Source organism: Carassius gibelio, chromosome B24 (genome assembly GCF_023724105.1).
Source record: "Carassius gibelio isolate Cgi1373 ecotype wild population from Czech Republic chromosome B24, carGib1.2-hapl.c, whole genome shotgun sequence".
Taxonomy (NCBI): Eukaryota; Metazoa; Chordata; class Actinopteri; order Cypriniformes; family Cyprinidae; genus Carassius; species Carassius gibelio.
Genome location: NC_068419.1, coordinates 13,141,654 through 13,168,773, shown reverse-complemented (window position 1 = coordinate 13,168,773; position 27,120 = coordinate 13,141,654). Strand labels below are relative to the sequence as shown.

Sequence of the window (27,120 nt, the reverse complement as noted above, 5' to 3'; positions counted from 1 at the left end):
TCCATCACAAAAGCCGATCGCTGTCAGCTTGAAATTATCCTTTTCATAACTCAGAATCTCCTGTAACAAGATGCGCGAATGAAGCGAATTCGTGTCTACCTCGCCGCGAGACCTCAGTATGTAAAGACTCTTAAACACACCTTTACATTGACTTAACATTGAAATCATTCGCGCCAGAACACAGCATAAGAGAACGCTTTCACATCATTGGGTCTTATAGGCGTGAAAAATTGCTTGTATTTTCTGTCTAGCTTTCGCAATGCATACTGCACTTTCGGAATTCTTTATTTTCTTTTTCTGCTTGGTTGTGAGTTTTGTTACATCTATATTTTTTTATTGTTTAATTATTAAAAAAGTAATAGTGTACATATTTGGTTAAAATCGATTCCCTATTTTCATTTTCAAAACTTTTTAGTTGGTCCGATCGATTGTGCAATCGATTTTCAAACTAAAAGTGACAGCCCTTATAATAATAAAAAGCCCTCAAAAATAATGATTTTGTCATACTTGTGTTCCTGTTTTGTTGTGTTTCTGTCCCCATGTGCTCCCTGTGACCCAGTTTCTCCCTTGTTTGTACTCATTTGATTCAGGTGTGTCTCGTCTATTACCCTCGTTAAGTTTAATATTCAAAGTGTTGTCTGTTCTATGGTTCGTTTGTCCAGTGTTACAAATCTATTAGTGCTACGTGTGTCTCCTGCCTGCTTTGTGTTACCCTTTGGTTTGTTCATGAAAGACTGTTATTCCTGCTACTCCTGTCTCCTTATTCCTCAATCCTCACAGTAGACCATATTAAATTAGATGTACTACAAATACATTTTATTGGAGCCCCATTTCACTTTTTGTAGACATACTTTCACTGAATATGTTTAGTTTTTTTTTTTATCAAGACTTGTCTGAAAGGAATTTTCTACAAATATTTGCATTGAAAACTGATTATTATATTTTGTTTACAAGTCACGCAGTAATGTGCAGTTTATTTAATCTGTGTATTCAGTTTGTTCAGATATGTTTGAGGTTGCCAAGCAAGTTACGGCAGTGTTGATTCTCTGCCTCCCTCGGTGTAGAGTGAGTATGATTGCAGTGTCTTCTAAGTAATCAGATAACCTCTGTTAGCAGCTTGTGGTTTGGATCACAGCAGACACAGATTTTATTAGAGAGGTGAAGCGTCAGACAGTGGAGCCTCCAAGGTGGCTCACATCATCTTACTGGCACATGAAAAGGTCAGTCATCTCTCTCTGACTGAGCTGCATTGTCTTTTGATAAGCCAATGTCATAAAAACAGATATTCCTGCATGCTGACAGGGTCATGGTAGCATTCATCTGTTTTGGGCCTCATATTTCAAGTGTCGTGATTTGTTTCTTTTTTATATATAGGCCCTATATATTTTGATGCCTACATTTAGCCTACACTTTACACAAATACAGGTGTGATTCTTAAGCCCTTTTGTGCAAAGAACAGCTGTAAAAAAAACACTTGTGTGTATATATATATATATATAAAAACAGTGTGTAAATGCATCTAAATTACACTTCTAATGCGGCTCCTGTGTTTCCTCTGCAGTGCAAAGATCAATTTTGTTGAAACTGATTTAATTTGCTTGGTAAAAGCCCAAATGCAAGAAAAAAGGGCTTAAAGATAAAAATGGCCATAAAACTAGTTGGAAATGATTCATTTCTATTACTTTGCTATGAACTTACCAAATGCAGGAGCCAGCTGTTAGCACAATTAGAAATAAGATATAAGCACAATAACACACTCTAATTACTGTTAATAATAAAATCCCCAAAAATAATTGATATCATATTTTGCATATATCAAATATCCCTAATTCATATTATTTAATTATGTAATATTATATCGATAATAATTGTTAAAATGAATATAATAATTAATACTTCTGAATCATCCATGGTTTAAAGGCTGGAATGTAAAGTTTAGCATTTTATAAAACGTTTTATGCTTTTATCAGTAATTTTACAGTTTAATATGGTACTATAGACACTGCCCAACCCCGCTCATATAGTATGCATTTGTTTGTGCAGGTCTTAAAAAGGTCTTCAATTTGAGCTTAAAAATCCTGCAGAAACCCTGTAAATATGCGCAAATAAGGGTGCCGATAAAGCGGTACATCTGATCATAAACGTGATGACATGGATTAATGTGATACATAGCAAACAATAATATAGGCCGAAAATTCAAAGAAGATTAAACGAGAAGTAACTGCCTTTATTCTTTGAGTTTTAAACTAATGTGCGTAATTTGAAAATATAAATAACGTGAAAATATCATTAGAACTTTTAAATGTTAAAGTTTTCATGCCACTTTAAGCCTTTATCCACTGATTCTGATAACGTTCAGAGAAGATTGTGCATCCTTAGTTGAGATTTTAAAGTCCAATGAAGTGCATCCATCAATCATAAAAAGTGCACGTGAATCCAGATGGTTAATAAAGGCCTTCTAAAGTGAATCGATGCATTTGTGTAAGAATAATATCAATATTTAAAACGATATAAACTGTAATCTCTAGTTTCCGTATACATGTACAGAAGAGAGTTGTGTTCCAGCGGATGACATAGGACGTAGGAAATTCATCCATAACAGCCCTTTTGGCTTGTTTCAGCCTGCTAGTAATTTAAGCAGTGTTTTCCTCTGAGAATCCTCTAAAAATATCTACTGGGATTAAAGTGCTCTATTAAATGTTATATATGGCATGCATCAATCCTTATCAAACTCTGCAGAATTTTTGTAAACACTATTTACGGCTGGTTCTTAATGAAGTGGCTAAATTTACCTGGCTTAGTTTCCACTGAAGAGTCCTTATGCGTGTATGTATAATTTTGACGGTTTGGAGAGTACATTGCATCCTGATTCATAATTGAACAATCCACTCCAGAGACGGAAGGTTTGTTCATTAATCAGCCTTTGAAATTTCAGTATGCAATCAGAGAGCTCGCAGAGATACTGTCCGCACGTAACTCCTGCCGTCGATTGAGCTGCACTAAGTGATGGAGAAAGAGGGAGGCTGATTGCAAATTCATTTATGTCAGTCATAGTTAGGCTTGATGACTTTGGCCATGGTTGCGTAAAGTGAAAATTGGGTAAGAGTAGTGTGTTTATTTGGGGATAATACCATGAAAAGAATTAAATGCCATGGTCAGAATTAGCATTTATATAAAGCTATTACACACTCAAGTTGCATTTACTTGCCAATTTCAACCTTTAAAAAAAAAAAATAATTCAGTGGGTGTCTATTTAGATTGTAGCAGAAAATCAGCAGCTTTTTGGGAAAAAATTCAAGTCAATTCTATGGAATGGTGCTCGGATGAACTTACACCAGCTTTACTGGCACAATTTAAGAAATACGCAATATGCAAAGTGACAAAACAAACTACCTACATCTGAGTTTGTATTTATTTTTTTTATTTTTACTTTTATTTATTTTTTTTATATCTAAAATGCCGTTGAGAATGAGAACATATATACAGTAGCATGAGATATAGAACTAGTTCAGTTTGCAAACACTCTGGCTGTGTTCAGGCTTTGTGAGCAAAGTGTGGGAAATCTTTTATTCATTGCCTAAGAAGTTCCTGTTCTGAATAGGTTACGGGACTTTTCGTATTGTTAAGAAACTGAAAGATAGGGAACAATAAAATACATTGTAGCTTTTGCTACATGGTCAAACCCTTGATAGAGATCAACCCAAAGGAAAGTTTTCTTACTTAGGAGACATAATAAAGTCCATAAGTTTCAGGTACAGTAATTATATAAGCTTGGTCTTATAATTCATTATAACTAAAATATCAAAAATCATCATTGTAAATAAATAAATAATTTGTAAATGTTTTAAATATATATAAGAAAATACTATTTGTGTGTTTTGCTTAAAAGTTCATGTTTAATTAATTTATTTGTATTTATTTGTGAAATGTAGCAGCAATTTCTAAATGAAAATGAAGTAAATCCTACACCATTCTTTTTTAGCCCAATAGAAGAAAAAAAAAACGATTTTACCTCATTTAAAATGTAATAAGTAGTGTCACTATTTAAATTACTTTATTATAGTAATGTAACTGATTACATTTTGATTATATTTCTAATGAATGTTTTCAACTGTTATTCATTTTCATACATTTAAAGAAGTCAGGGTTAGTAGTACTCAACACTTATTACTGTCAGACTTTCAAAACCCTTCATTACTTGACTTAGGATTATACTTATCGAAATTTAAAGCACAGGTACCACAAAATTCAGATTTTATCACCAGATTTATATATTTTTATTTTTTTACACTGAGATCATTCTGAGGTTAAATACTGATTTAAAATTATAACAATAAATAGTTTATTAGGTATGATACTGTTTTTAAAATCAAAATATTTTAATCTTACCTATGAAATGAAACACTGACATCTAGCAATGCCTTGAAAAAAACAGTCAATCTTAAAAACAACGCATATGAACCCATGTAGGAAATAAAATAGTAATCGATAAGTTATCAAATAAGCATGTCCCCTAAACTACTTAAAAATTGGTGTCTCATAAAATAAATTAAAAAGAGTAATGAATCCAATTAAATCTCTCTCTCGCTCTCTCGCTCGCTCTCTTAGTTACAGTACTTATGAAAACGGTAATGATTACAAGGGGGGATATATCTGAATATTTTCTCTCTCTCTCAAACTCAAACACACACACAGAGAAAATATTCAGATGTATCCCCCTTGTTATCGTTAACATTTTCATAAGTACTGTAACTGAAATTTAGATTACAGTTACATTTATTTTGTAAATTAAACTCCATTACATGTAACTAGTTACTCTCCAAAATTGATAATACATTATATATTATGCAATCTGTTCAAATAAAATGGTTAGTTAGCCTTACAGCCAGTGCATTTAAACAGAAAATGGACATACAGTAATTACTGATTATAATGAACTATACTGTAAAACCATAAAACCATGTCTGCATTTGTGATCAGAGAAACAACAAACAAGTGCTACTCTGCACTGCTCAAGACTCACGTTTGAATCATCAGTGGTAAATTCTTTAAATATGAAAATTTACTAACAGACTGTGAGTCAGAAGTGCAAGTGGGGGAAGTCGTGGCCTAGTGTTTAGAAAGTTTGACTCCTAATCCTAGGGTTGGGGGTTCAAGTCTCGGGCCGCCAACACCATGACTGAGGTGCCCTTGAGCAAGGCACCGAACCCCCAACTGCTCCCCGGGCGCCGCAGCATAAATGGCTGCCCACTGCTCCGGGTGTGTGTTCATGGTTTGTGTGTGTTCACTGCTGTATGTGTATGGAAGCATATGGGTAGCATTATTCAATTTGGGATGTAATATGCAAAATGACAATGCAATATGTAAAATGGCAATGCATTTCTGTATTTACATTTACATTTTCCAATACATTTGTGCAACGTTTGGTGCAAAATGAAAATGAAAATTAAATTACATAATTTTCATTTGCCATTTCCTACACCAGTTTTAATATGTAAAATGAATATTAATTTTAACGCTTTATAAGTTGCAAAATGAAAATGAAAATGTATTACAGAAATGATTAGATATGTCTAACATGTTCATGCAAAAACTGTGGCAAAATGATAATTCAAATGCTATTTTTCTTAAATGCATTAACACTCACAGCCAAGACACTTACGATTGCATTTTCATTCAGTGTCCCCGCAATGAATGTTGCAAAATTCAATGTGCACATTGAAAATGCATTCCGAGCCGATCACATCTTTCGTGCTATTGAGACCTGCAAAATATTTCTAGGTTGTAGTATTGTATGAATATTATCCCACTGATAAATACAGTGCAAATAGTTATCTCTCTTTGGATAAAAGTGAAGTGGAAATAAAAATCAATAATAGACTGAACAGTTCCATGTCTGTAACATTTACCACTCTCATATTTTAAGTCATAAGGCACTAGGTATGTGTGTGTGTGTGACATTAATAAATAATTGTAAAAATGAATATGTTTACATTTCTAAATAAAAATAGTAAAATTACCTCTATGCTGCTCAGTGCTCCTGTAGCCTACCCCAGAGCGCCCTCTCGCGGCTGTAGACGGTAATGTTTTCTCTTCGTTCTGAATAAATGCAACTTATAGTCCAGTGCGATTTATATGTTTTTTTTCCTCGTCATGACGTATTTTTGTACTGATGCAACTTATACCGAAAAATACAGGTAACATTATTATTATTATTTATTATGAAAGTAATTGACACAGACTAGAACTTTAATGTTTCACCAAATTCAGCTCAGATCTTCAGACTCGTCTAACTCGTGTTGCTGTATAACTGGCCAGACTTACCTTACCCCCCCAAAAAAAATCATAATTAATTTTATTTCATAAATTTAACTATATTTATTTCCACTTCACTGTTATCCAAAGAGACAGAACTAATTGCACTGTTTTTATCAGTGGGCAATATTCATACAATACTACAACCTAGAAATAATTTGCAGGTCTCAGCAGCACGAATTATGTGCCCAGCTATATCTGATTCAAATATTATGCTAATTAACAGTGAGCGGTGGTTTCAGACATTACAGTGCTTCACTCGCAATGACTCTTATTCTGCCTGAAAGAATAAAAAGACCGAGCTGAAGGTGGAGCGATTCGACCAATCAGATGAAAGCAGTGTTTCAGCTCCACCCACAAGTGCGAATGAAATATTGAAGCCATAAACCGAAATGATCAAAACGTACTTTCCGTGTTCTCTATTGAATCCTCTTCTTGAGAATTGAGTCTCTTGACCTTCTGCAAGCCCCCTTGTTCACGCAGTGATTGACAGGGCGCGAGGGCGGGGACACGTGATTGGCTCGGAATGCATTTTCAATGTGCACATTGAATTTTGCTACATTCACTGCGGGACACTGAATGAAAATGCAATCGTAAGTGTCTTGACTGTGAGTGTTAATGCATTTAAGAAAAAAGGATTTGAATTATTTCTTCAAATCCTTTTTTTCAAGTTTTTGCTTGAACATGTTAGACATATCTAATCATTTCTGTAATACATTTTCATTTTCATTTTGCAACTTATAAAGCGTTAAAATTAGTATTCATTTTAAATATTAAAACTGGTGTATGAAATGGCAAATGAAACTTATGTAATTTAATTTCCATTTTCAATTTGCACCAAACATTGCACAAATGTATTGGAAAATGTAAATGTAAATACAGAAATGCAATGCCATTTTACATATTGCATTGTCATTTTGCATATTACATCCCAAATTGAATAATGCTACCCATATGCTTCCATATGTGTGTGCACTTTGGATGGGTTAAATGCAGAGCACAAATTCTGAGTATGGGTTATGTCATGTCACTTTTTTTACTTTCAGACTGTCCTTGCAAAGTTGGAATTACCCCACTTTATAGAAACAGACACCGGCATTGTAGGCTACTCTTCTTGTCCTCCATATAACAGTCTTCGTCCTCCATATAATGCGCTGCACACATCTGAATATTTGGGTTGAACTGTTCTGCAACAGTATTGTAAATACAACTTAACCACTGATTTCTAGTTGTGTCCTCTTTTGGAAGGCCAAACACTTTCCCAGTGAAACACACAGTGTCTCTTCAACATGGTGGAAGCGGCAACGGCAACAATAAAAGTTACACCTTCTTTCTTTGTGTCAACATTTGGGCGGCATTATGCAAACCTTCCCACAACGTGAAGAGCTTGTAACTCTCCAAAGAGCAAGGAAAAATTGAAATTGCATCATATGGCCCCTTCAAAGTAGCCCATTTCTGCAGAGAAACCGTAGAATTGGCAACACTGAGGTGATGTAAAAGAGGAAAGCATTTGGACCAAAGCACTGAGGCAAGGGAGGGGGAGACTCAAAATGTTTCTAAACTTAAAACCCAATTTTCCCCGCATTTGCATTTGTGTTGTTTTACTGCTTACAAAGTTATTAAAGTATAAAACGTTATTTACAATACACAGCGTGGTTTTTAATAATATTTTTAGGAGGGGCAACACTCAGATGGGGGGTGGGTCCTGTCTGCAAGTCTTCACAAGATCTCCCGATAATTGATGTTAATAAAAGTTACATGATATTGTTACTAAATTGATTCAACACATTTTTATTTTTTTAAGTTGAGGGGGCATATTGCTAGTTTTGTCAACTTACGAACTAAAATATTAAGTTTAATGAAAAAATTCATAAACGGCATGTTAATTCAACTTTACAAAATAAATTGAAACAACTAAACTGCAAAATATTCTTTTTACAGAGTTCCTGATTTTCCCATTTGCTACAATGTGGATGAAATGGAGCTATTTTGCATGTAACCTTTTGGCTCGACACACATAGCAGGTATCAGGAGCACCAGGCGTGCGTACAGGAATTCAACCAGATCAATTATGTTGAGTGCCAAATTAAGCATTGTTCTTTTCCCATGCACTACATCAGCGGAGTAAACAAATTAATCTTGCTCATGTATATGAATCCCGACAGGAATACTCATACATCAACAAATGAGCACTGGTTGCCTGCAGCAGGATTCTGTAAATGAATCCTCCTAACCTTAAAAGCATGCTGGGTCATATGTTTTTAAGTGTGCTCGGGTGGCATTATGCTCCTCGGCACAACACACAATATAGGTATGCAGAATTTCTTTTTGAAAACCAGACTCGAGGTACCATTAAAATTCTATATTAAAGACAATAAACAGTGGCACTGATCCAGGTGGACTCTTAAGCCTCGGTAAATATCCATCGTAAAATGTTCAGCTACATTAGAAGAATCGTCTTCCATTCTGTAACGCGTGATGTTTTATCATGCAAATTAATCAGAGATATTAAACAGATGTGGATGGTCCTGATCAGAAAAGGCCATTCAAACCTCATTTGTTAATTATGAAAGTTGGAACTGCTGGGTTATTGATTGGTCAGAGTGGTTTTCCCCATGCCATTTAGGGAGATAACTGGGTCTGTTTTTGGGCAGTGTAACATAATAAACACAAGTGTCCGGGGAAATATATATATATATATATATATATATATATTTATAGAGATTGTGCACATTCTATCACACTCTCTCTTTTCCGTTGACCTTGAAAGGCTGTCAGGGGAATGTGAGTGTTTAATCTGTGAAAGTCTCAGACGTTGCTGGGAGGAATGTTTCTGACAGAATTTTAGACCTTCATTTCTTTAAATAGTACGCAGGGGGCAAACTCAGACAATGGACATTGAAATGAGAGTGGCACTGAGATTTAGAGGTTCTTTCATGCGTTTCTTTGCTCAACTGTATATTGTGTTACATAAGAAAGAAAGTTTAAGTGTTTTATTGGAAAATGTTTTCAACATTGTATTCAAGCTGGTATATGTCAATAATGCCTGGCATTATGTTTGTGGCTTCGTTTTCTTTAATTGAAAGTTAATTTAAACTTTTTCATTGTATATCTATATTCATTCTGTATTTAGATAATTTAAGATTTATAAATATATATTACATACATTTGTCTAAAGACTTTAAAAAAAATCCAGTTTATCTCCAAATAAAGATTGTGATGAATTGCAATTAAATTTTATTAATTAAGCAGCATGGATTTCAGTTATTTTTAAACTAATCAGATTTTTATTATAATTTAATATTTATTATATTTATAATATTTTTATTATAATTTATTATAATTTATAAGTATGTTTCTTCCATTTACAGATCTTCAGAAGATGCTGGCTTGTATTCAAGAAGGCATCCAGTAAAGGACCACGCCGATTGGAAAAATATCCAGATGAAAAAGCAGCTTACTTCAGAAGCTTTCACAAGGTAATTGAGATTTCCATGCTTTATTTTACATTTTTTCATGTTTAATTCAATTTATCCTGATTAATAACTTCATTTTGATCATGCTTACACATCAGTAAATTAAGAGGCACAAAGGGTCCATTCTGTTTAACATGCATCCTCGGTTCATTCCAGGCTCAAGGATAGCTCTATTCATTACCTGTGTAATTTATTTGCACAGTGCCCCTCATGAGAAGTTCCTCTGACAGTGAGAGCTCTGGCTCAAGGGTTCATACCGTGAAAGAAACTCTGAGTCTAATTATTTAGCTAGCAGGGGTCGTAGGTGTTTCAGAGTGAGCTCTGTGTGATACTTTTGGAGCTGACAGTAGTTCAGGTTAAAGGTGTAAACGTGAGCACATGTCTGTTTATTGTGTTGTGGCAGATGCTAATATGATGTGCTCTCTGTGGATTGTTGGTCAGAGGGTTGTATCTGACATTGGCATCGCTCCAATGACTTTGAAAGTCACTGTGATAAAGGATTTGATAAGATGGTCTTATCAGCATAGAGTACCTCTACCTCACCCACTCTGAAATTGCTTGCAGGGGGTTGGGATTTCCCCAGGTGGTTGAAACATGTAGTACAAAAATTTTAGATTTATTATAGATTGGTTTTAGAAATAAATTATAGATAAAAAGTAGTAGTAGTGTCATTTTTAAGAAAAAAGCAGAAGCCAGTACTCCAGTATTCAGTTTCTGATGATTTTCCTTCAGAAAACAATCTAATATAATGATATGTGTCAGGTTGCATAAAGCATCTTAATTTTTCCCCCCTTAACTATGAGACTTAATATGTGCCAGGTTGCATAAAGCATCTTAATTTTTCCCCCCTTAACTATGAGACTTAATGCCTAATTTTCCCTTACCTAAGGTAATTATTTAAGGGTGTAGCAGATAATCCCTTAAACACTTCCCTTAACAAAGGGAAGCCGTTAAGTTTCACAACAACGACCCAGGTTTGCCGTTAAAAAATCGACTGTTGCCATGGTCACGTTATTTGCAAATGCATATAGCGGTGTAGGTTTCCACAGAAAACAATAGAACATGGATAAGGAAAACAAAAAAGAAAACCAAATATGAAAGAGAAGGACCAGACGAGACCGAAACTCAAACTGAAAATTCTAAAAGAAAAATAAACTACTCAACTTTGTGTCAGTTCAATCCCACAAGACTTTTATTCATCTTTGGACAACAAATAAAGATCTCCCATAATTTCTGTGCATGTAGAGGTTTTCAGTTTTTTTTCGTGTGTGAATAAATACATATTTAAATGCAAAGAGACAAGATAGTCTATGCATGACATTTTATTTGTATCCAAAACTATGTGAAAAATTAAAGCACTAAACTCTCATGCAATGAAGCTGGAGGGCTTTCTTGCGCAGAAAGTCCAAACCGGACTTATAAGCTTAATAAAAAGCAGAATTGTAAACACAATAAAATCAAGATTTCAACAATATGTGGTTTATGTGTGTTTAAGTCATCTCCAGGTAATATGTAGGAAAATACAGGAATAAAATATTATGGAAAATAAATTTGTTCTTGAGTGTCACGTTTGTGCTAATTATGTGCTGAATATGATCAATTGAATGACATTGATCAATGTTTATATGTGAATAAATGCATAAATTTAAATCTTTTTTTTTTTACATATAAAGGGGCCGGCCATATCTTGTAGAAGACTTTTGTGTAACACTTAAGTTTGACATTTTCCAAACCTTATGTTATACTTAGGAAAATGACAGTTAAGGGGCTTTATGCAACACTTAATGTGGTTTAAGGGATACTTAAAGGGGGGTGAAATGCTATTTCATGCATACTGAGTTTTTTACACTGTTAAAGAGTTGGATTCCCATGTTAAACATGGACAAAGTTTCAAAAATTAAGTTGTACGTTTGAAGGAGTATTTTTGTTCCAAAAATACCTCTTTCGGTTTGTCACAAGTTTCGGAAAGTTTTTTTCGAGTATGGGTCTGTGTGACGTTAGATGGAGCGGAATTTCCTTATATGGGTCCTAAGGGCACTTCTCCCGGAAGAGCGCGTGCTCCCGTGGAGCAGAGCAGAGACATTCACTGATCAGAGCGAGAGCAAAAATGACACAAAAGAACAAGTGTGTTTTTGGTTGCCAGGGCAAGACAACCCTGCACAGATTACCAAAAAAAAAACAGCATTAAGGGACCAGTGGATGGAGTTTATTTTTACAGAGCATCAACGGAGTTTTGCAAGTGTTTTTGTTTGTTCCCTGCATTTCGAAGATGCTTGTTTTACAAACAAGGCCCAGTTTGACGGCGGATTTGCATATCGTTTATTTCTTAAGGATAATGCAGCCCCAACGACAAAGGCTGTGAGTAAAACTGCTTCAAATATCTCTGTTTTGTTAACTTAGCTATCGGCGCGTAAGCACATCAAGTAAACAACGCTCTCAACGCAAAAGCTTACTCGTGCTCATGATTCTTTAGCTCCGCCCACACGTCACGCCTCCAGGCACTCGTGTTTTCCCGGGAAAAAACGGTACAGAATATCTTTCTCTTATAAATATAATAAAACTAAAGACTCTTTGGAGTTATGAAGGATGCAGTACTACTCTATAGGTACTCAAGATTAACAGGATATTGAGTGAAAATGAGCATTTCACCCCCCCTTAAGACAAATTCTAAGGGTTTATAACATTTCACCTAAAGAAACCCTTAAGTAACATTTAAGGGGTATTTTATACAACACCCTTACGTGTAAGGGGAAACTTAAGGGCTATCTTAAGAAAAAAACTACACTTAAGGTGCTTTATGCAACCGGGCACTGATGCTCAAGAAATGTACTCGGTTACAAATGTAACCTCAGTTCCCTGAGAAATGGAACGAGTACTGCGTATGGGGTAAGCTCCTTTTTTCCTTGATACTGAAGCCTTTTTTCAATAACGCAGTGCAACTGCACTGCCATTGGTTTAATCTGTAAACTTGTTTAAACCAATGACAGTGCTGCATAGCTGCGCAAGCCTGTGGCGATGCAGCATGCCAAAGCCCGCCAAAATGGGCGGGCCGAATGGATGTATAATCAGGCAAATCGCCAAAGGAAATCAGGTCATACAACTGAAGTGACGACACTGAAGCTGCAGCCTCGTGGCACGGCATATAACGCATAATCTCAGGGAACCGAGGTTACGCTCATAACAGAGTACGTTCCATTTCGATACTTCACTCATACTGCGTATGGGGAACGAATTCAACCGCGCCGTGCCACAGTAGGGAACGCCAAACTTATCTTGAACACCTTGGGGTCCAGGGGAGAAGTGAGAAGGCTGGAGCCTTCGAACCCTTAACGCTACACTGCTAAGAGGGAGATAGCTCCCTGGAGGTGGCATGATGACGGAGTCTGATAGAGGCTGTCATATCAAACCAAAAGAACCTGAGCGTGCAAGGTCGCGATATCCAGGTTATAGAATCTGACAAAAGTGGACCAGCTGGCCGCCTCACAGATCTCTTTGATGGAGACACCACTAGACCAGGCCCAAGAAGAGGCCATCCCTCTAGTGGAGTGGGCTCTTACTTGGGCTCATGGAGGAGTAACATAAAGTGATAGCATTGACGATCCAACACGAGAGGCATTGTTTTGAGGCCGAAGACCCCTTGGTGCTTTTTGAAAATGTTAAATATTTATTGTGTTCGCCATAATAACAGCGCTTGCATGGTGGGCCCAGGTCGCATAGCAGGCAGGCGATAGAGCTTTTGGGGTGGTCTGGCCTCGGCGGGACTTTGCCCCTTACTCTTTCTGGGGGCGTCAAAAAAGGCTACTTTGTCTGCACTTTGTCTCTCTTTTAGAGCGGTGAAAACCGCTGGAAATTGCTCTTCTGTGATTGACGGATGGCGGCAGGAGATCACTGACAAGCGGCTGGAAGCGGGCCTGAGATTGGCGCTGAAGAGCAGCTGTCTTCGATAGTGCCAGCGCTGCAGGCGGTCGCTGGTCTCAGCTGATTTATTTTAGGGTCCAATTCTCACTATTAACTAGGGATGCACCAAATCCAGATTTTTGAGGTTCGGCCGAATACCGAATCCACTGTTTAAGATTCGTCCGAATTCAAAACCGAATACTGAATCCTACTCGCATATTCCATTAGCACAGTAAAACACATTAATGAAGTAAACAATGTCCACAGCAATGTATTTTTCATGTTATTTTATTTTAACTGTAAAAAAGAAAAAAAAAAGAATAGGCAACATTATGCAAGGATGACAAGTGAGAAAAACGTTTTCGACAATTACCAAGCTTATACCCAAGTCAGTGATGCGCGGGTTGATCCAAAATGAGCGGGTGCCTGCGGTCGCCCGCGGTTACGAGTCATTCAAAAATATGTTTAATGATATTTGGGTCGCGGTCGGTCAGGTCCTAGTACTAGACACATTTTTGAAATACATAGGCCTACACTTTAATGGCTGAATAACTGGTGAAGATGATGCAGGACCTCAGTCTACATGTACAGATGGAGGCGTCAAAGAAGACTGCATGGGGAGCAACGTTGCTGTTTTTGGTAAAATACGATTTTGATGACTTCATTAAGTTTTGTTTTATAGAAAACTCTTTTTAAAAGATTTTCTTTTTGTATAAATTATACATTTTGATCAATGTTTTATCAATCAGTTGCCTATATTTAATAAATAACTATTAGAACAGTAGCCAAATATTACGAAAAATATTACGGAAGATCACACACATCTCCTGCATCTCCTGAGAGTTTAATTTATTTATTTTTTTTAAACAAAACGCTCTGCATTAACAGGTGACAGCCGGTTGTGAGCATGGGAACTAATGTCCCCAGCAGTACTGAAAAGTCTTTCACTGGGCACACAGGTTTACTGGCGCACAGAGGTAGATTTTTGCCATTTTTGTCAGCAGTGAAAATCGCACAATCAACGGGCACGTGACGTCGACCAGCGTAGCGCAAGCCTTGGGTTCGGTTCGGTGAAAAAAAAAAACACTAAGGTTCGGCCGAAACCGAACCCCGTCAAAAAGCCAGGTATTCGACCGAATCCGAATCCTGGATTCGGTGCATCCCTACTATTAACTAACCATTAACTATGACTTTTACCTCAATTAACTCCTTATTTGCTGCTTAATAATAGTTTATAAGGTATTTGTTAAGTTTAGAGTATTGGGTAGGATTATGGATGTCATGCATTATATGTACTTTATAAGCACTAATAAACAGCCAATATGTTAATAATAGACATGCTAATAAGCAACTACTTAATAGTGTGAAGTGGACCACTAAAGTGTTACCAATTTTTTTAATGTACACTGAACAAAATTATAAACACAACAGTTTTGTTTTTGAAAAACCAGTCAGTATCTGGTGTTACAACACATATGTGAACCGTCACAGAAACCAGTGACACAATTTAAATTTCAAAATTTGGGATTTTCGTTTTTTTTGCAGAATCTGTTAGTTGAGATCGTGAAGAAGCCTCTCCGTGTTTTAAATAGCAGTGTTGGCATATTTGAAAGCGTACATTTTGAGGTTGAAATCTGCTTCTTTTTCTGAGATTCTAGCACGCAGTAGGGGCGTGTCATTGTCTGTGTGTAATTCCATACAGGATAAGCCGTCTTTTGTCTCTAAAGGGAAGCGTGGCTACTCATTATGCAGCGCTCTGGCCAGCTCTAGCTGATATAAAAATTCAATGAAGATGGACGCCGCAAAGATTATCACAGACAAGCTGAACCGTGGCCGTTACACCGAAAATGTTTAGAAATACTTCTTCGACAAGCCGGATGCTTATGAACAAGTGCTCACTGATTCTGAAGATGATCTGAGCGACGATGAAAGCAGCATAATAAGACTGAATAATATCCCTAATCTAAAACTGAGTGAAGATGAAGACGAGGAAGAATGTAACGGACTGGCATCAGACAAGTTGGACTGTAAGATATCGGAGGCTATATCCATAGTAACATTTGATGGGGATAAAGACAGAGAAATGTGGAAAATCTGTTACTTTGAATGTAGATGCTACATGCTACACGAGGAGATTGGAGGAGATGCATGGGACAGTCCTGTATCAAGAAGCTTACTCCAGACATTATGTACAACATAAGGCTGTATTCTTTAGCTGCGGAAAAAGAGTGGCAGGACATGTAAATTATTGGACATTTAGAGGCAAACAGACGCACAGTGCAAACTTTGGGGATGGTTACATCCACGAAGAAGACCCTGACAAAGAGAAAGTGTGCCCGAATGACTTATTTCATTGGAGGCAATGAGATCTGCAAGAACACTTGGTATGGGGGTATGGCTTATCTAAATGAGATGTAAATGAGCCCTATTGTCACTCCCAACAGGTGAGAACAGGTGAGAACTGCACAATCTTTAGAAGCCATTTTCTCCCTTTTGAGCTTTTTTAAGTGCCTACCTTCAAATGGCTACAACTTCTCCAAATATTATCAAATTTCCATGTGTTACACATCGTTGGAAAGCTTGGAGACTACACTTTCAGAATCTGCGAATAACTCAAAATGCCCCAGAACCGACTTGTGTCCCTACTTTCCGTGATTGGTCACATATCTTTTGCATAGAGTTGATCAGGTTGTTGATTGTGGCCTGTGGAATGTTGGTCCAATCCTCTTCATCTGCCCTGTACAGGGAAAACTGTGATTCATCTGTGAAGAGAACACCTCTCCAAAGTGCCAGACGCCATTGAATGTGAGCATTTGCCCACTCAATTCGGTTATGATGACGAACTGCAGTCATGTCGAGATCCCGATAAGGATGACGAGCATGCAGATGAGCTTCCCTGAGACGTTTTATGACAGTCTGTGCAGAAATTCTTTGGTTATGCAAACCGATTGTTGCAGCTGTCCGGTGGCTGGTCTCAGACGATCTTGGAGGTGAAGATGCTGGATGTGGAGGTCCTGGGCTGGTGTGGTTACACGTAGTCTGCAGTTGTGAGTAGGCCTGTCACTATAGTCGATAAATCAATTAATCGCACAATAAAAAATGAGCTTGATAATTTTGTGTCAACGCGCCCAGTGAGTTGTATGTATTATTACCATGCAGCAAAAAAAAAAAGTTTAACTTATAGTATTAGAGGCCATTCACATGTTGCGCCTAAAACGCGTGGAAAACGCTAGGCGTGTTGTTTTCACCTTCGTTCCAAAGCGCTCGGGCAGTTGCGCTCCTGAGGCATCTGTCATTGCTAAGCATCCATCAGCCGCGATATCCGTTACAAGGAAATTTCGGCAATCGATTTACACCACCGAAAAACCTTTGCTGTAACTTTCATTATGAGGGCGCATACCGCGCCTCTACATTTGAAAAAAAAAAAAACTTGAGCACCCAAAAGACGCGATATGTGAACGGCCCCTTAATCGTCAAAATGTTTAATTTCGGTTAACGGTTAAGCGGTCAATATAAGCATCCCTTATACACATAATATAACATACAAATATAGAAAATGTATTCATTTTAAGCCACACAAAGTCAACATGTTGGTATTTCTTGCTTGGAATCTGCCACACCACTGAGGTGGATGGATTATCTCGGCAAAGGAGAAGTGCTCACTTACACAGATTTAGACAGATTTTTGAAAAATATGCCTTTGGTGAACATAGTAAAAGTCAGAGATCTTTGAGTTCAGCTCATGAAAACAAGTAAAAAAAAGTTATGTTAAGCTCTTTCACCTTTCTAGGGCAATATAGCTCTTGCATATTATTGCTCTTTTGTTGGTTTTGATTGCTTTGATTGTCCTCATTTGAAAGTCGCTTTGGATAAAATTGTCTGCTAAATGACAAAATTTGAATAGAATGTAAATAACAAAACTAAATTGAAATTTTTCAAATAAATAAGTAACATTTTGCATTTTAATCATGAACAAACAAAGATGCTGCATACATGCAACATTAACAGTTTTGAATTTGAATTAGATTGTACAATTTAAAAATTTTGAAGCAAAAACACAATGATTTGAGTTCAGTTTTGTAAAACTAAACAGGCAACATGAAAAGAAAAACTACCATCTAAACTGTTGTAAAGACTGTAAGTCCCCCTCAGACATGCATTCATATAAACTCCTACCCCTAAATGAGTCGCGATTTGTTTAGCATCTCAACCAATTTCAATCTTTACATATTTGAATAAATTTTCAACCATCTCACAGTTAAACGTTACATCCCTACTGGTCACATTGCACACACATAGGGCTGGGTATTGTTCAAAATCTTTCGATCCGGTGCCAATTTCGATACCTCAGTTTCGATACCGGTTCCTAATGATACTTTTTTCGATACCATATGTTTTAAAATCCATTTCAACATCAACACAAATACATTAAACACAAAACTTTTATTTTTCACCTTAATTAAAACAAATTCTGGTAACACTTCACGCTCAGGATAACATTATTAATACAACTGGTTGTGCTTTTTGGATAGGGGTGTGCCATTTAGGGGCGGACTGGGACCAAAAAGTGGCCCTGGACTTTCTGGCCCACAGCAGCCCACTACATCATAACACAAACTCCCCTGTTTTGATGTCATTTATTAATTTAATATTTAAGTAAACAGTTTGGGGATTTTAACCAATAGGGCAACTGATCCACCAAAGAAATAAAAAAAAAAGAACAGCAGCTGTTCATGTAGCGACTCCTAGTGAGCGATACATGCTCATCAAGACACAAACATTCTTCTAGAACTCACTCTTTGAAAGCACGCACTCCAAGCAGCATTTCAGACAATGCGCGTACAGAGAATGAATTCATCTTTCGCGTATCGTAACTTCTGAATGAACGCACACACACAATTATACCAAAATAATTGTCTCTGCAAGTATTCTCGTAAACACAGTCGGTTATGTTTTAAGTGAACGTATACAGTGTATTCGCTGTAGCGGACGGATAAATCTGTCTCTCTCTTTCTGTTTTTTAAGACGACGTGAAAGGGGGCGTGTTTCAAGATACACAATGGAGTAGACCAAACTAAACAGGGAGGGAGGGCAAAACACTCATCCAAACAAATGCTTCATTAACACCGGCTTTGGTTGCAATACTCTTATCGCATATGTTGCACTTGGCTGACTCGGCATCCACTTTTATAAAGTGTAGCCACACTTTAAACCTCTTTGTCATTGTAAAACGGAAACGTTTTGAGAAGAAAACAACTACAGTTGTGTTGTGTGACTGCGAGTATCTTCAGAAATGCTCCCCGTCACGTTACGTGGTGGTGGACAGCCAATCACGGCGAATTTAGGTCCTTACATGCACATATGCTACAAGCTCACACAGACACAGCCGCTTGGCTAAAAAAAAGAAAAATCCGGCCGATTGGCTTTTGGAACCGAACTTTGGCACCGAAAGATAAATAATTTTTCGATACTCATAGTATCGAAGTTTTTCGTTCGATACCATAAAGGCATCGAAGTTCGGTACCCAGCCCTACACACACAGCAGTGAGTAGATCTTGCAATATCAGAGTAGAGATCTTGCAATATCAGAATTAGGTTAACATCTAATGCTGAATTAAAATCCATTAAAGGGCATTTTGCAATTGCTTCAGGTTTCCAAACAGGCATTACTTCCCTTTCCTGTCCTTAAGCCCTTTGAAAATATTCCAATTAGGGCTCATTATCAGTGCAATGGTTGATGATCTTATGCGCCGAACATGCAGTGCATTCTGGAATAATGAGCACAGATGCAGCTGTTGATTAGGGCCGTGACACCGTAGTTTGATGTCACTGCATTGTGGGAACGTGCCTTTATCAGCTCTAACAAGCCTTCTAATATTACTCATTAGACATCAGGAGATGAGTGAATGTGGAACAAAGCAACAGACCGGCTTATCATTATGTGTGATCAAGATGCTGTAACAGGCAGACTGTATTACACAGTCTCTGGTGGAGGTGCAACTGTCTGTGTGCTCTGATGTCTCTGCACTAGTTTGGACTTTTTTGCTTATGAAGTTTTGATTTTAAGTTACAATGAGTTAGCTGATTTTCACATTATACATAAGCTTGTATACTCAACTCAACCAATATGAATTCAACTAGAATTGTTAACATTTGCCATTTTGATAGCATATGTGCTCAGTGTGTAGTTTATCATGCAAGTAATGTAATTATTTTTTTTTTATCAATTGAAATGGCATTTTATTCAATAATATTAGCTCAGTCTGATCTTAGTTTTTAATTAGGGCCGGGACTCGATTAAAAAAATTAATCTAATTAATTAGAGGCTTTGTAATTAATTAATCAAAGTTAATCGCATTATAATCACATATAAATATTTGACCTGAGAACAGTGAGAAATAATTTTTTCACATGGATTTATAGTATACCATTGAATAATGACTGAATACATAAGCTTAAGCAACAAAATATTGTTTATTTATGTTCAACCAAGTCTAGCAGACCAGTGCAATTTTTGCCATGAAGTGTAGCAATAGCATAATTAGAAACAATTTAGAAATAGTACATTCAGAAATTCAGGAAGCTTATAGGTGCTGGAACCTTCTGTAAAGTGTTTTTTTTTTTTTTTTTTTTTTAAGTAAAACACAATACTGTCAATTACATTCAGAACTTTGGAAACACTGACTATTAGAAAACATCTCTCTGTTGCTTCAGAGGCCATAACATACTAAGTCCAACTCTCAATAACCTTGGCCAAAACAATAAAGAGTTCAACATAAACTGTTGCACAAACAAAATAACACATAGTTCAACATAAAATGTAAAGTCCACGCTAGCTGCTATATGTTTTGCGTTGAAGTGATACTTGAGGTTCGATCATGTGCTGCGGTGATATGCGAACGCTAGTTGGTGCTCCAGTATAATCGGTCCGCCGAAACTCATCCAGTGAGAAACGTTCCGCGGTGCAAAAATAAGTTATTAAAAATGCGGGAATTTTTTTTCTGTAATTAATTAATCTTAGTTAACGCGTTATTTTTTAAAGTGAAGTGACATTCAGCCAAGTATGGTGACCCATACTCAGAATTTGTGCTCTGCATTTAACCCATCCGAAATGCACACACACAGAGCAGTGAACACACACACACACTGTGAGCACACACCCGGAGCAGTGGGCAGCCATTTATGCTGCGGCGCCCGGGGAGCAGTTGGGGGTTCGATGCCTTGCTCAAGGGCACCTAAGTCGTGGTATTGAAGGTGGAGAGAGAGCTATTCATGCACTATCCCCACCCACAATTCCGTCCGGCCCGAGACTAGAACCCACAACCCTTCGATTGGGAGTCCAACCCTCTAACCATTAGGCCACGACTTTTGTGTAATTAATTAATCTCAATTAACGCGTTAAAGTCCCGGCCCTATTTTTAATATATATTATGAATATCTGCAACTAATTTGGGTAAGCTTAATAGCATCCATTTACTTAAGTGTTATTTTAGTATTATTTACTATTACAGTATTTATTAATATGATATATTGTGAATATTGTGAGTTTTTTTTACATTGCTCTAATAAAATAATTAAAGGAACATTTTGAAAACATCAGATCTCAAAGATAAAAAATACCATGCTGTTGTCTACACTGATATGGGCTGGTTAATGTGTTCGAAATGAAAGGATGCCACATTGTTGATGGAAAGGAAAATTGTGAACCTACGGAGTGAATTCAAATACACCACTCGAAAATCAAAGTGAAAAAATGATGCAGCAGGCCAGTCCATTTTGCTGAAATTTCACTGCAGCAAATTAAAAATGGTGCTCCGTAGTTTGTAAGGCCTCCACGTGTTTGTATGCAATGTTGGGCATGCTCCTAATAAGATGACGAATGGTGTCCTAGGGTATTTCCTCCCAGATCCGGACCAGGGCATCACTGAGCTCCTGGATAGTCTGAGGTGCAATCTGGCGGCGTCAGATGGACCGAAACATAATGTCCCAGTGTTGTTCTATTGGATTTAGGTCAGACGGGTGTAGGGTTGCAAAACTCTTAGAATTTTCAAGACTAAAAACATTCCATGAGAATTAATGGGAATGAATAGGAATAAACTGGAAATTTGCTAAACTACAGGAAGTGTGGACTTAAATGTAGTTTAATCTTGCAGCATAATCCTGATTTAATACAATATCGTTTTAATTTCTACCCTACACATTGCTCAACCACATGCACACCGCACACTGCTTACCGCAGGGCTACTGGGCAACACCCCCTAAATGCACTGTAAACAGATCATTTCTTAAATCCTGCACACAAAATATCAAAATGTCCATCTTCATAAGTATTCATGTAAATTATATTAATATTAGAAAAAAAAATATATGAAAACGTCCTTGTGCGGTTTGTAATATACTGTGCTACTATATAAGCCTTTACCACTGTAAAAAACCATAGACTGGAACAAACATTTAGGTGAGAGAATAATAAAAAAGAATTAAAAAATGACCCACACTTGCTGCATTTGAGCCCAAAGACTATATCTAAGTTTTGATATTCTGAATACCGTATATTTGATCTATGGGATTCAAGTTTAACTAGAAAATACCAAAAATTATTTTTTACAGTAGCTAGCTAGCCAGTAAAATCAAGTTATGCTCTTTCTGCTAGCCAGTTTTCTGTTATCATACAGAAGTGCAGTACTGGTCAAAAGTTTGGAAACATTACTATTTTAATGTTTTAAACAGTGCATACAGTATATTTTGATCATCAAGCCTTCATTTATTTGATCAAATATACAGAACAAAATGGTAATATTGTGCAGTATTACTGGTATTACAAATTAAAATAATGTTTTTTGTCTTTTAATATATTTTAAAATATAATGCTTGATGCAAAGCTGGATTTTGAAAATCATTACTCCAGTCTTTAGTGTCACATGATTCTACAGAAAACATATATGCTTATTTAAATAATCAATTTTGGAAACAGTTGTGCTGTTCAGTATAATATATCATATATATATATATATAATATATAAAAAGCGCTATACAAATAAACTTGAATTGAATATACAGTATTGTTCAAAATAATAGCAGTACAATGTGACTAACCAGAATAATCAAGGTTTTTAGTATATTTTTTATTGCTACGTGGCAAACAAGTTACCAGTAGGTTCAGTAGATTGTCAGAAAACAAACAAGACCCAGCATTCATGATATGCACGCTCTTAAGGCTGTGCAATTGGGCAATTAGTTGAAAGGGGTGTGTTCAAAAAAATAGCAGTGTCTACCTTTGACTGTACAAACTCAAAACTATTTTGTACAAACATTTGTTTTTTCTGGGATTTAGCAATCCTGTGAATCACTAAACTAATATTTAGTTGTATGACCACAGTTTTTTAAAACTGCTTGACATCTGTGTGGCATGGAGTCAACCAACTTGTGGCACCTCTCAGCTGTTATTCCACTCCATGATTCTTTAACAACATTCCACAATTCATTCACATTTCTTGGTTTTGCTTCAGAAACAGCATTTTTGATATCACCCCACTAGTTCTCAATTGGATTAAGGTCTGGAGATTGGGCTGGCCACGCCATAACATTAATTTTGTTGGTTTGGAACCAAGACTTTGCCCGTTTACTAGTGTGTTTTGGGTCATTGTCTTGTTGAAACAACCATTTCAAGGGCATGTCCTCTTCAGCATAGGGCAACATGACCTCTTCAAGTATTTTAACATATGCAAACTGATCCATGATCCCTGGTATGCGATAAATAGGCCCAACACCATAGTAGGAGAAACATGCCCATTTCATGATGCTTGCACCTCCATGCTTCACTGTCTTCACTGTGTACTGTGGCTTGAATTCAGAGTTTGGGGGTCGTCTCACAAACTGCCTGTGGCCCTTGGACCCAAAAAGAACAATTTTACTCTCATCAGTCCACAAAATGTTCCTCCATTTCTCTTTAGGCCAGTTGATGTGTTCTTTGGCAAATTGTAACCTCTTCTGCACATGCCTTTTTTTTAACAGAGGGACTTTGCGGGGGATTCTTGAAAATAGATTAGCTTCACACAGACGTCTTCTAACTGTCACAGAACTTACAGGTAACTCCAGACTGTCTTTGATCATCCTGGAGGTGATCATTGGCTGAGCCTTTGCCATTCTGGTTATTCTTCTATCCATTTTGATGGTTGTCTTCCGTTTTCTTCCACGTCTCTCTGGTTTTGCTCTCCATTTTAAGGCACTGGAGATCATTTTAGCTGAACAGCCTATCATTTTTTGCACCTCTTTATAGGTTTTCCCCTCTCTAATCAACTTTTTAATCAAAGTACGCTGTTCTTCTGAACAATGTCTTGAACGACCCATTTTCCTCAGCTTTCAAATGCATGTTCAACAAGTGTTGGCTTCATCCTTAAATAGGGGCCACCTGATTCACACCTGTTTCTTCACAAAATTGATGACCTCAGTGATTGAATGCCACACTGCTATTTTTTTGAACACACCCCTTTCAACTAATTCAACTAATTGCCCAATTGCACAGCCTTAAGAGCGTGCATATCATGAATGCTGGGTCTCATTTGTTTTCTGAGAATCTACTGAACCTACTGGTAACTTGTTTGCCACGTAGCAATAAAAAAATATACGAAAAACCTTGATTATTCTGGTTAGTCACATTGTACTGCTATTATTTTGAACAATACTGTATATATATTTGGGGTCAGTATTTTTCTCTTCATTTAATAATAATAAATTATTCATTTTATTCAACAAGGATGTTAAATAATAATAATAAAAAAGTTATAGTAAAGACTTGTATTGTTAGAAAAGATTTCTATTAAAAAAAAAAAAAAAATAAAAAACTTTAATTTATCAAAATAAATAAAAAAAGCATAAAAAAGCATCACAGACCCCCCCCCCCCCAAAAAAAAATCAAATAATTATATTTAAAATTTGTATTAGTTTGCATGCTTGTGAGCCTATGATCAAACAAAATCTATGTATTTGTTTGTATATGATAGTTTTATACATTTCCCCACATTTCCAATTAATTCCTATAAATTCCCCAAAATTCCCATAAATTCCTGGTAAGTTTCACACTTGAACCTGCTCTCATCTGTGAAAAGCACAGGGTGCCAGTGGTGGACCTGGCAATTCTGTTGTTCAATGGCAAATTCCAATCAAGCTCCACAGTGCCGGGCAGTGAGCACATGGCCCACTGGATGAAGTCGGGACCTCAGGCCAACCTCATAAAGTCTGTTTCTGATTGTTTGGTCAGAGACATTTACACCAGTGGCCTGTTGGAGGCAATTTTGAAGGGCTCTGACCCTGTCTAGCTCTCCTAGGGTAACTGACTGTCTCATGGAATCTCCTGATATGAGTTTTTTGGGTGCCGATGCTGATACCGATATTAGGGAGTAAAGAAGATAGATACCGATATATCGGCTGATATTCTTTGTGTAGGCTAACAATTTAACAATAAACATTATCATTCAAAATGAGTCTGACATCAGTACACTTAACAGTAAACTTCACTTATTATAAATAACTTAACACAAATAGGACTATATATATATATATATATATATATATATATATATATATATATATATATATATATATATAGAGAGAGAGAGAGAGAGAGAGAGAGAGAGAGAGAGAGAGAGAGAGAGAGAGAGAGAGAGAGAGAGAGAGAGAGAGAGAGAGAGAGAGAGAGAGAGAGAGAGAGAGCGCGAGCGCGTGTGATCACTGTGTGCGCTCAGGCGCTGCCATTACCACCGCAGTCAAAATACACCTATATATATATATATATATATATATATATATATATATATATATATATATATATATAAATATAAATTCTGTTTATGTAGGCTAAATGCTGTTTTCTATATACGGTACCAGTCAAAAGTTTGAACACACGAATGGGAAGTGTGTCCAAACTTTTGACTATACTGTACTATAATATAGCCTACACATACAGTACAGACCAAAAGTTTGGACACACCGTCTCATTCAAAGAGTTTTCTTTATTTTCATGATTATGAAAATTGTAGAGTCACACTGAAGGCATCAAGGGCTATTTGACCAAGAAGGAGAGTGATGGGGTGCTGCACCAGATGACCTGGCTTCCACAGTCACCGGACCTGGACCCAATCGAGATAATTTAGGGGTGAGCTGGACCCCAGACAGAAGGCAAAAGGGCCAACAAGTGCTAAGCATCTCTCGGGGAACTCCTTCAAGACTGTTGGAAGACCATTTCAGGGTGACTACCTCTTGAAGCTAATCAAGAGAATGCCAAGAGTGTGCAAAGCAGTAATCAAAAGCAAAAGGTGGCTCCTTTGAAGAACCTAGTATATGACATATTTTCAGTTGTTTCACACTTTTTTGTTATGTATATGATTCCATATATAATTCCACATGTGTTAATTCATAGTTTTGATGCTTTCAGTGTGAATCTACAATTTTCATAGTCCTGAAAATAAAGAAAACTCTTTGAATGAGAAGGTGTGTCCAAACTTTTGGTAAGTATTGTATATATACTGTATAGGTTTCCAAACGTATGGTTCCAGACCTTGGTTTCCAAATGAAATACAAAACTTGCTCTCATCTGAAAAGAGGACTTTGGACCACTGGGCAACAGTTCAGTTCTCCATCTCCTTAGCCCATGTAAGACACCTCTGACGTTGTCTGTGGTTCAGGAGTGTCTTAACAAGAGGAATATGACAACTGTAGCCAAATTCCTTTACACATCTGTGTGTGGTGGCCCTTGATGGTTTGACACCATCCTCAGTCCAATCCTTGTGAAGTTCACTCAAATTCTTGAATGGATTTTGCTTGACTATCCTCATAAGGCTGTGGTTCTCTTGCTTTGGTGTGCATCTTTTCCTTCCACTCAACTTTCTGTTAACATGCTTGGATACAGCACTCTGTGAACAGCCAGCTTCTTTGGCAATGAATGTTTGTGGCTTACCCTCCTTTTGAAGGGTGTCAATGATTGTCTTCTGGACAACTGTCAGATCAGCAGTCTTCCCATGATTGTGTAGCCTAGTGAGCCAAACTGAGAGACCATTTTGAAGGCTCTGGAAATTAGATTAGCTGATTGCCATGTCACCATATTCTAATTTGTTGAGATAGTGAATTGGTGGTTTTTTTGTTAAATGTGAGCCAAAATCATCACAATTAAAAGAATCAATGACTTATAGTACTTCAGTCTGTGTGCATGTAATTAATTTAATACACGAGTTTAGTTAAATTACTGAAATAAGCAAACTTTTCCATGACATTTTTATTTATTTAGATGCACCTGTATATAAATATATATGTGTGTACTGAGCAGTTTTTTATCATCAAAAATAAGACAAATTCCATGAAATTCTGCTTTATACAGTAAATTCCATTGTTATGACTGGATTCCACAATTCCATCTATGTTTTCCCTAAAGCACAGG

The 27,120-nt window shown here is 36.8% G+C and overlaps 1 protein-coding gene across 3 annotated transcripts in view; it reads left to right on the top strand.

Annotated features, from left to right (window-relative positions):
* Positions 1 to 27,120, top strand: part of LOC128013632 (docking protein 6) — a 111,963-nt gene that overhangs the window by 21,617 nt on the left and 63,226 nt on the right. For all 3 annotated transcript variants that reach the window (XM_052596745.1, XM_052596747.1, XM_052596746.1), the window contains exon 2: positions 9,687 to 9,794. In XM_052596745.1, coding sequence (XP_052452705.1) covers positions 9,687 to 9,794 — 108 coding nt within the window. The remainder of the gene's footprint in view (positions 1 to 9,686; positions 9,795 to 27,120) is intronic.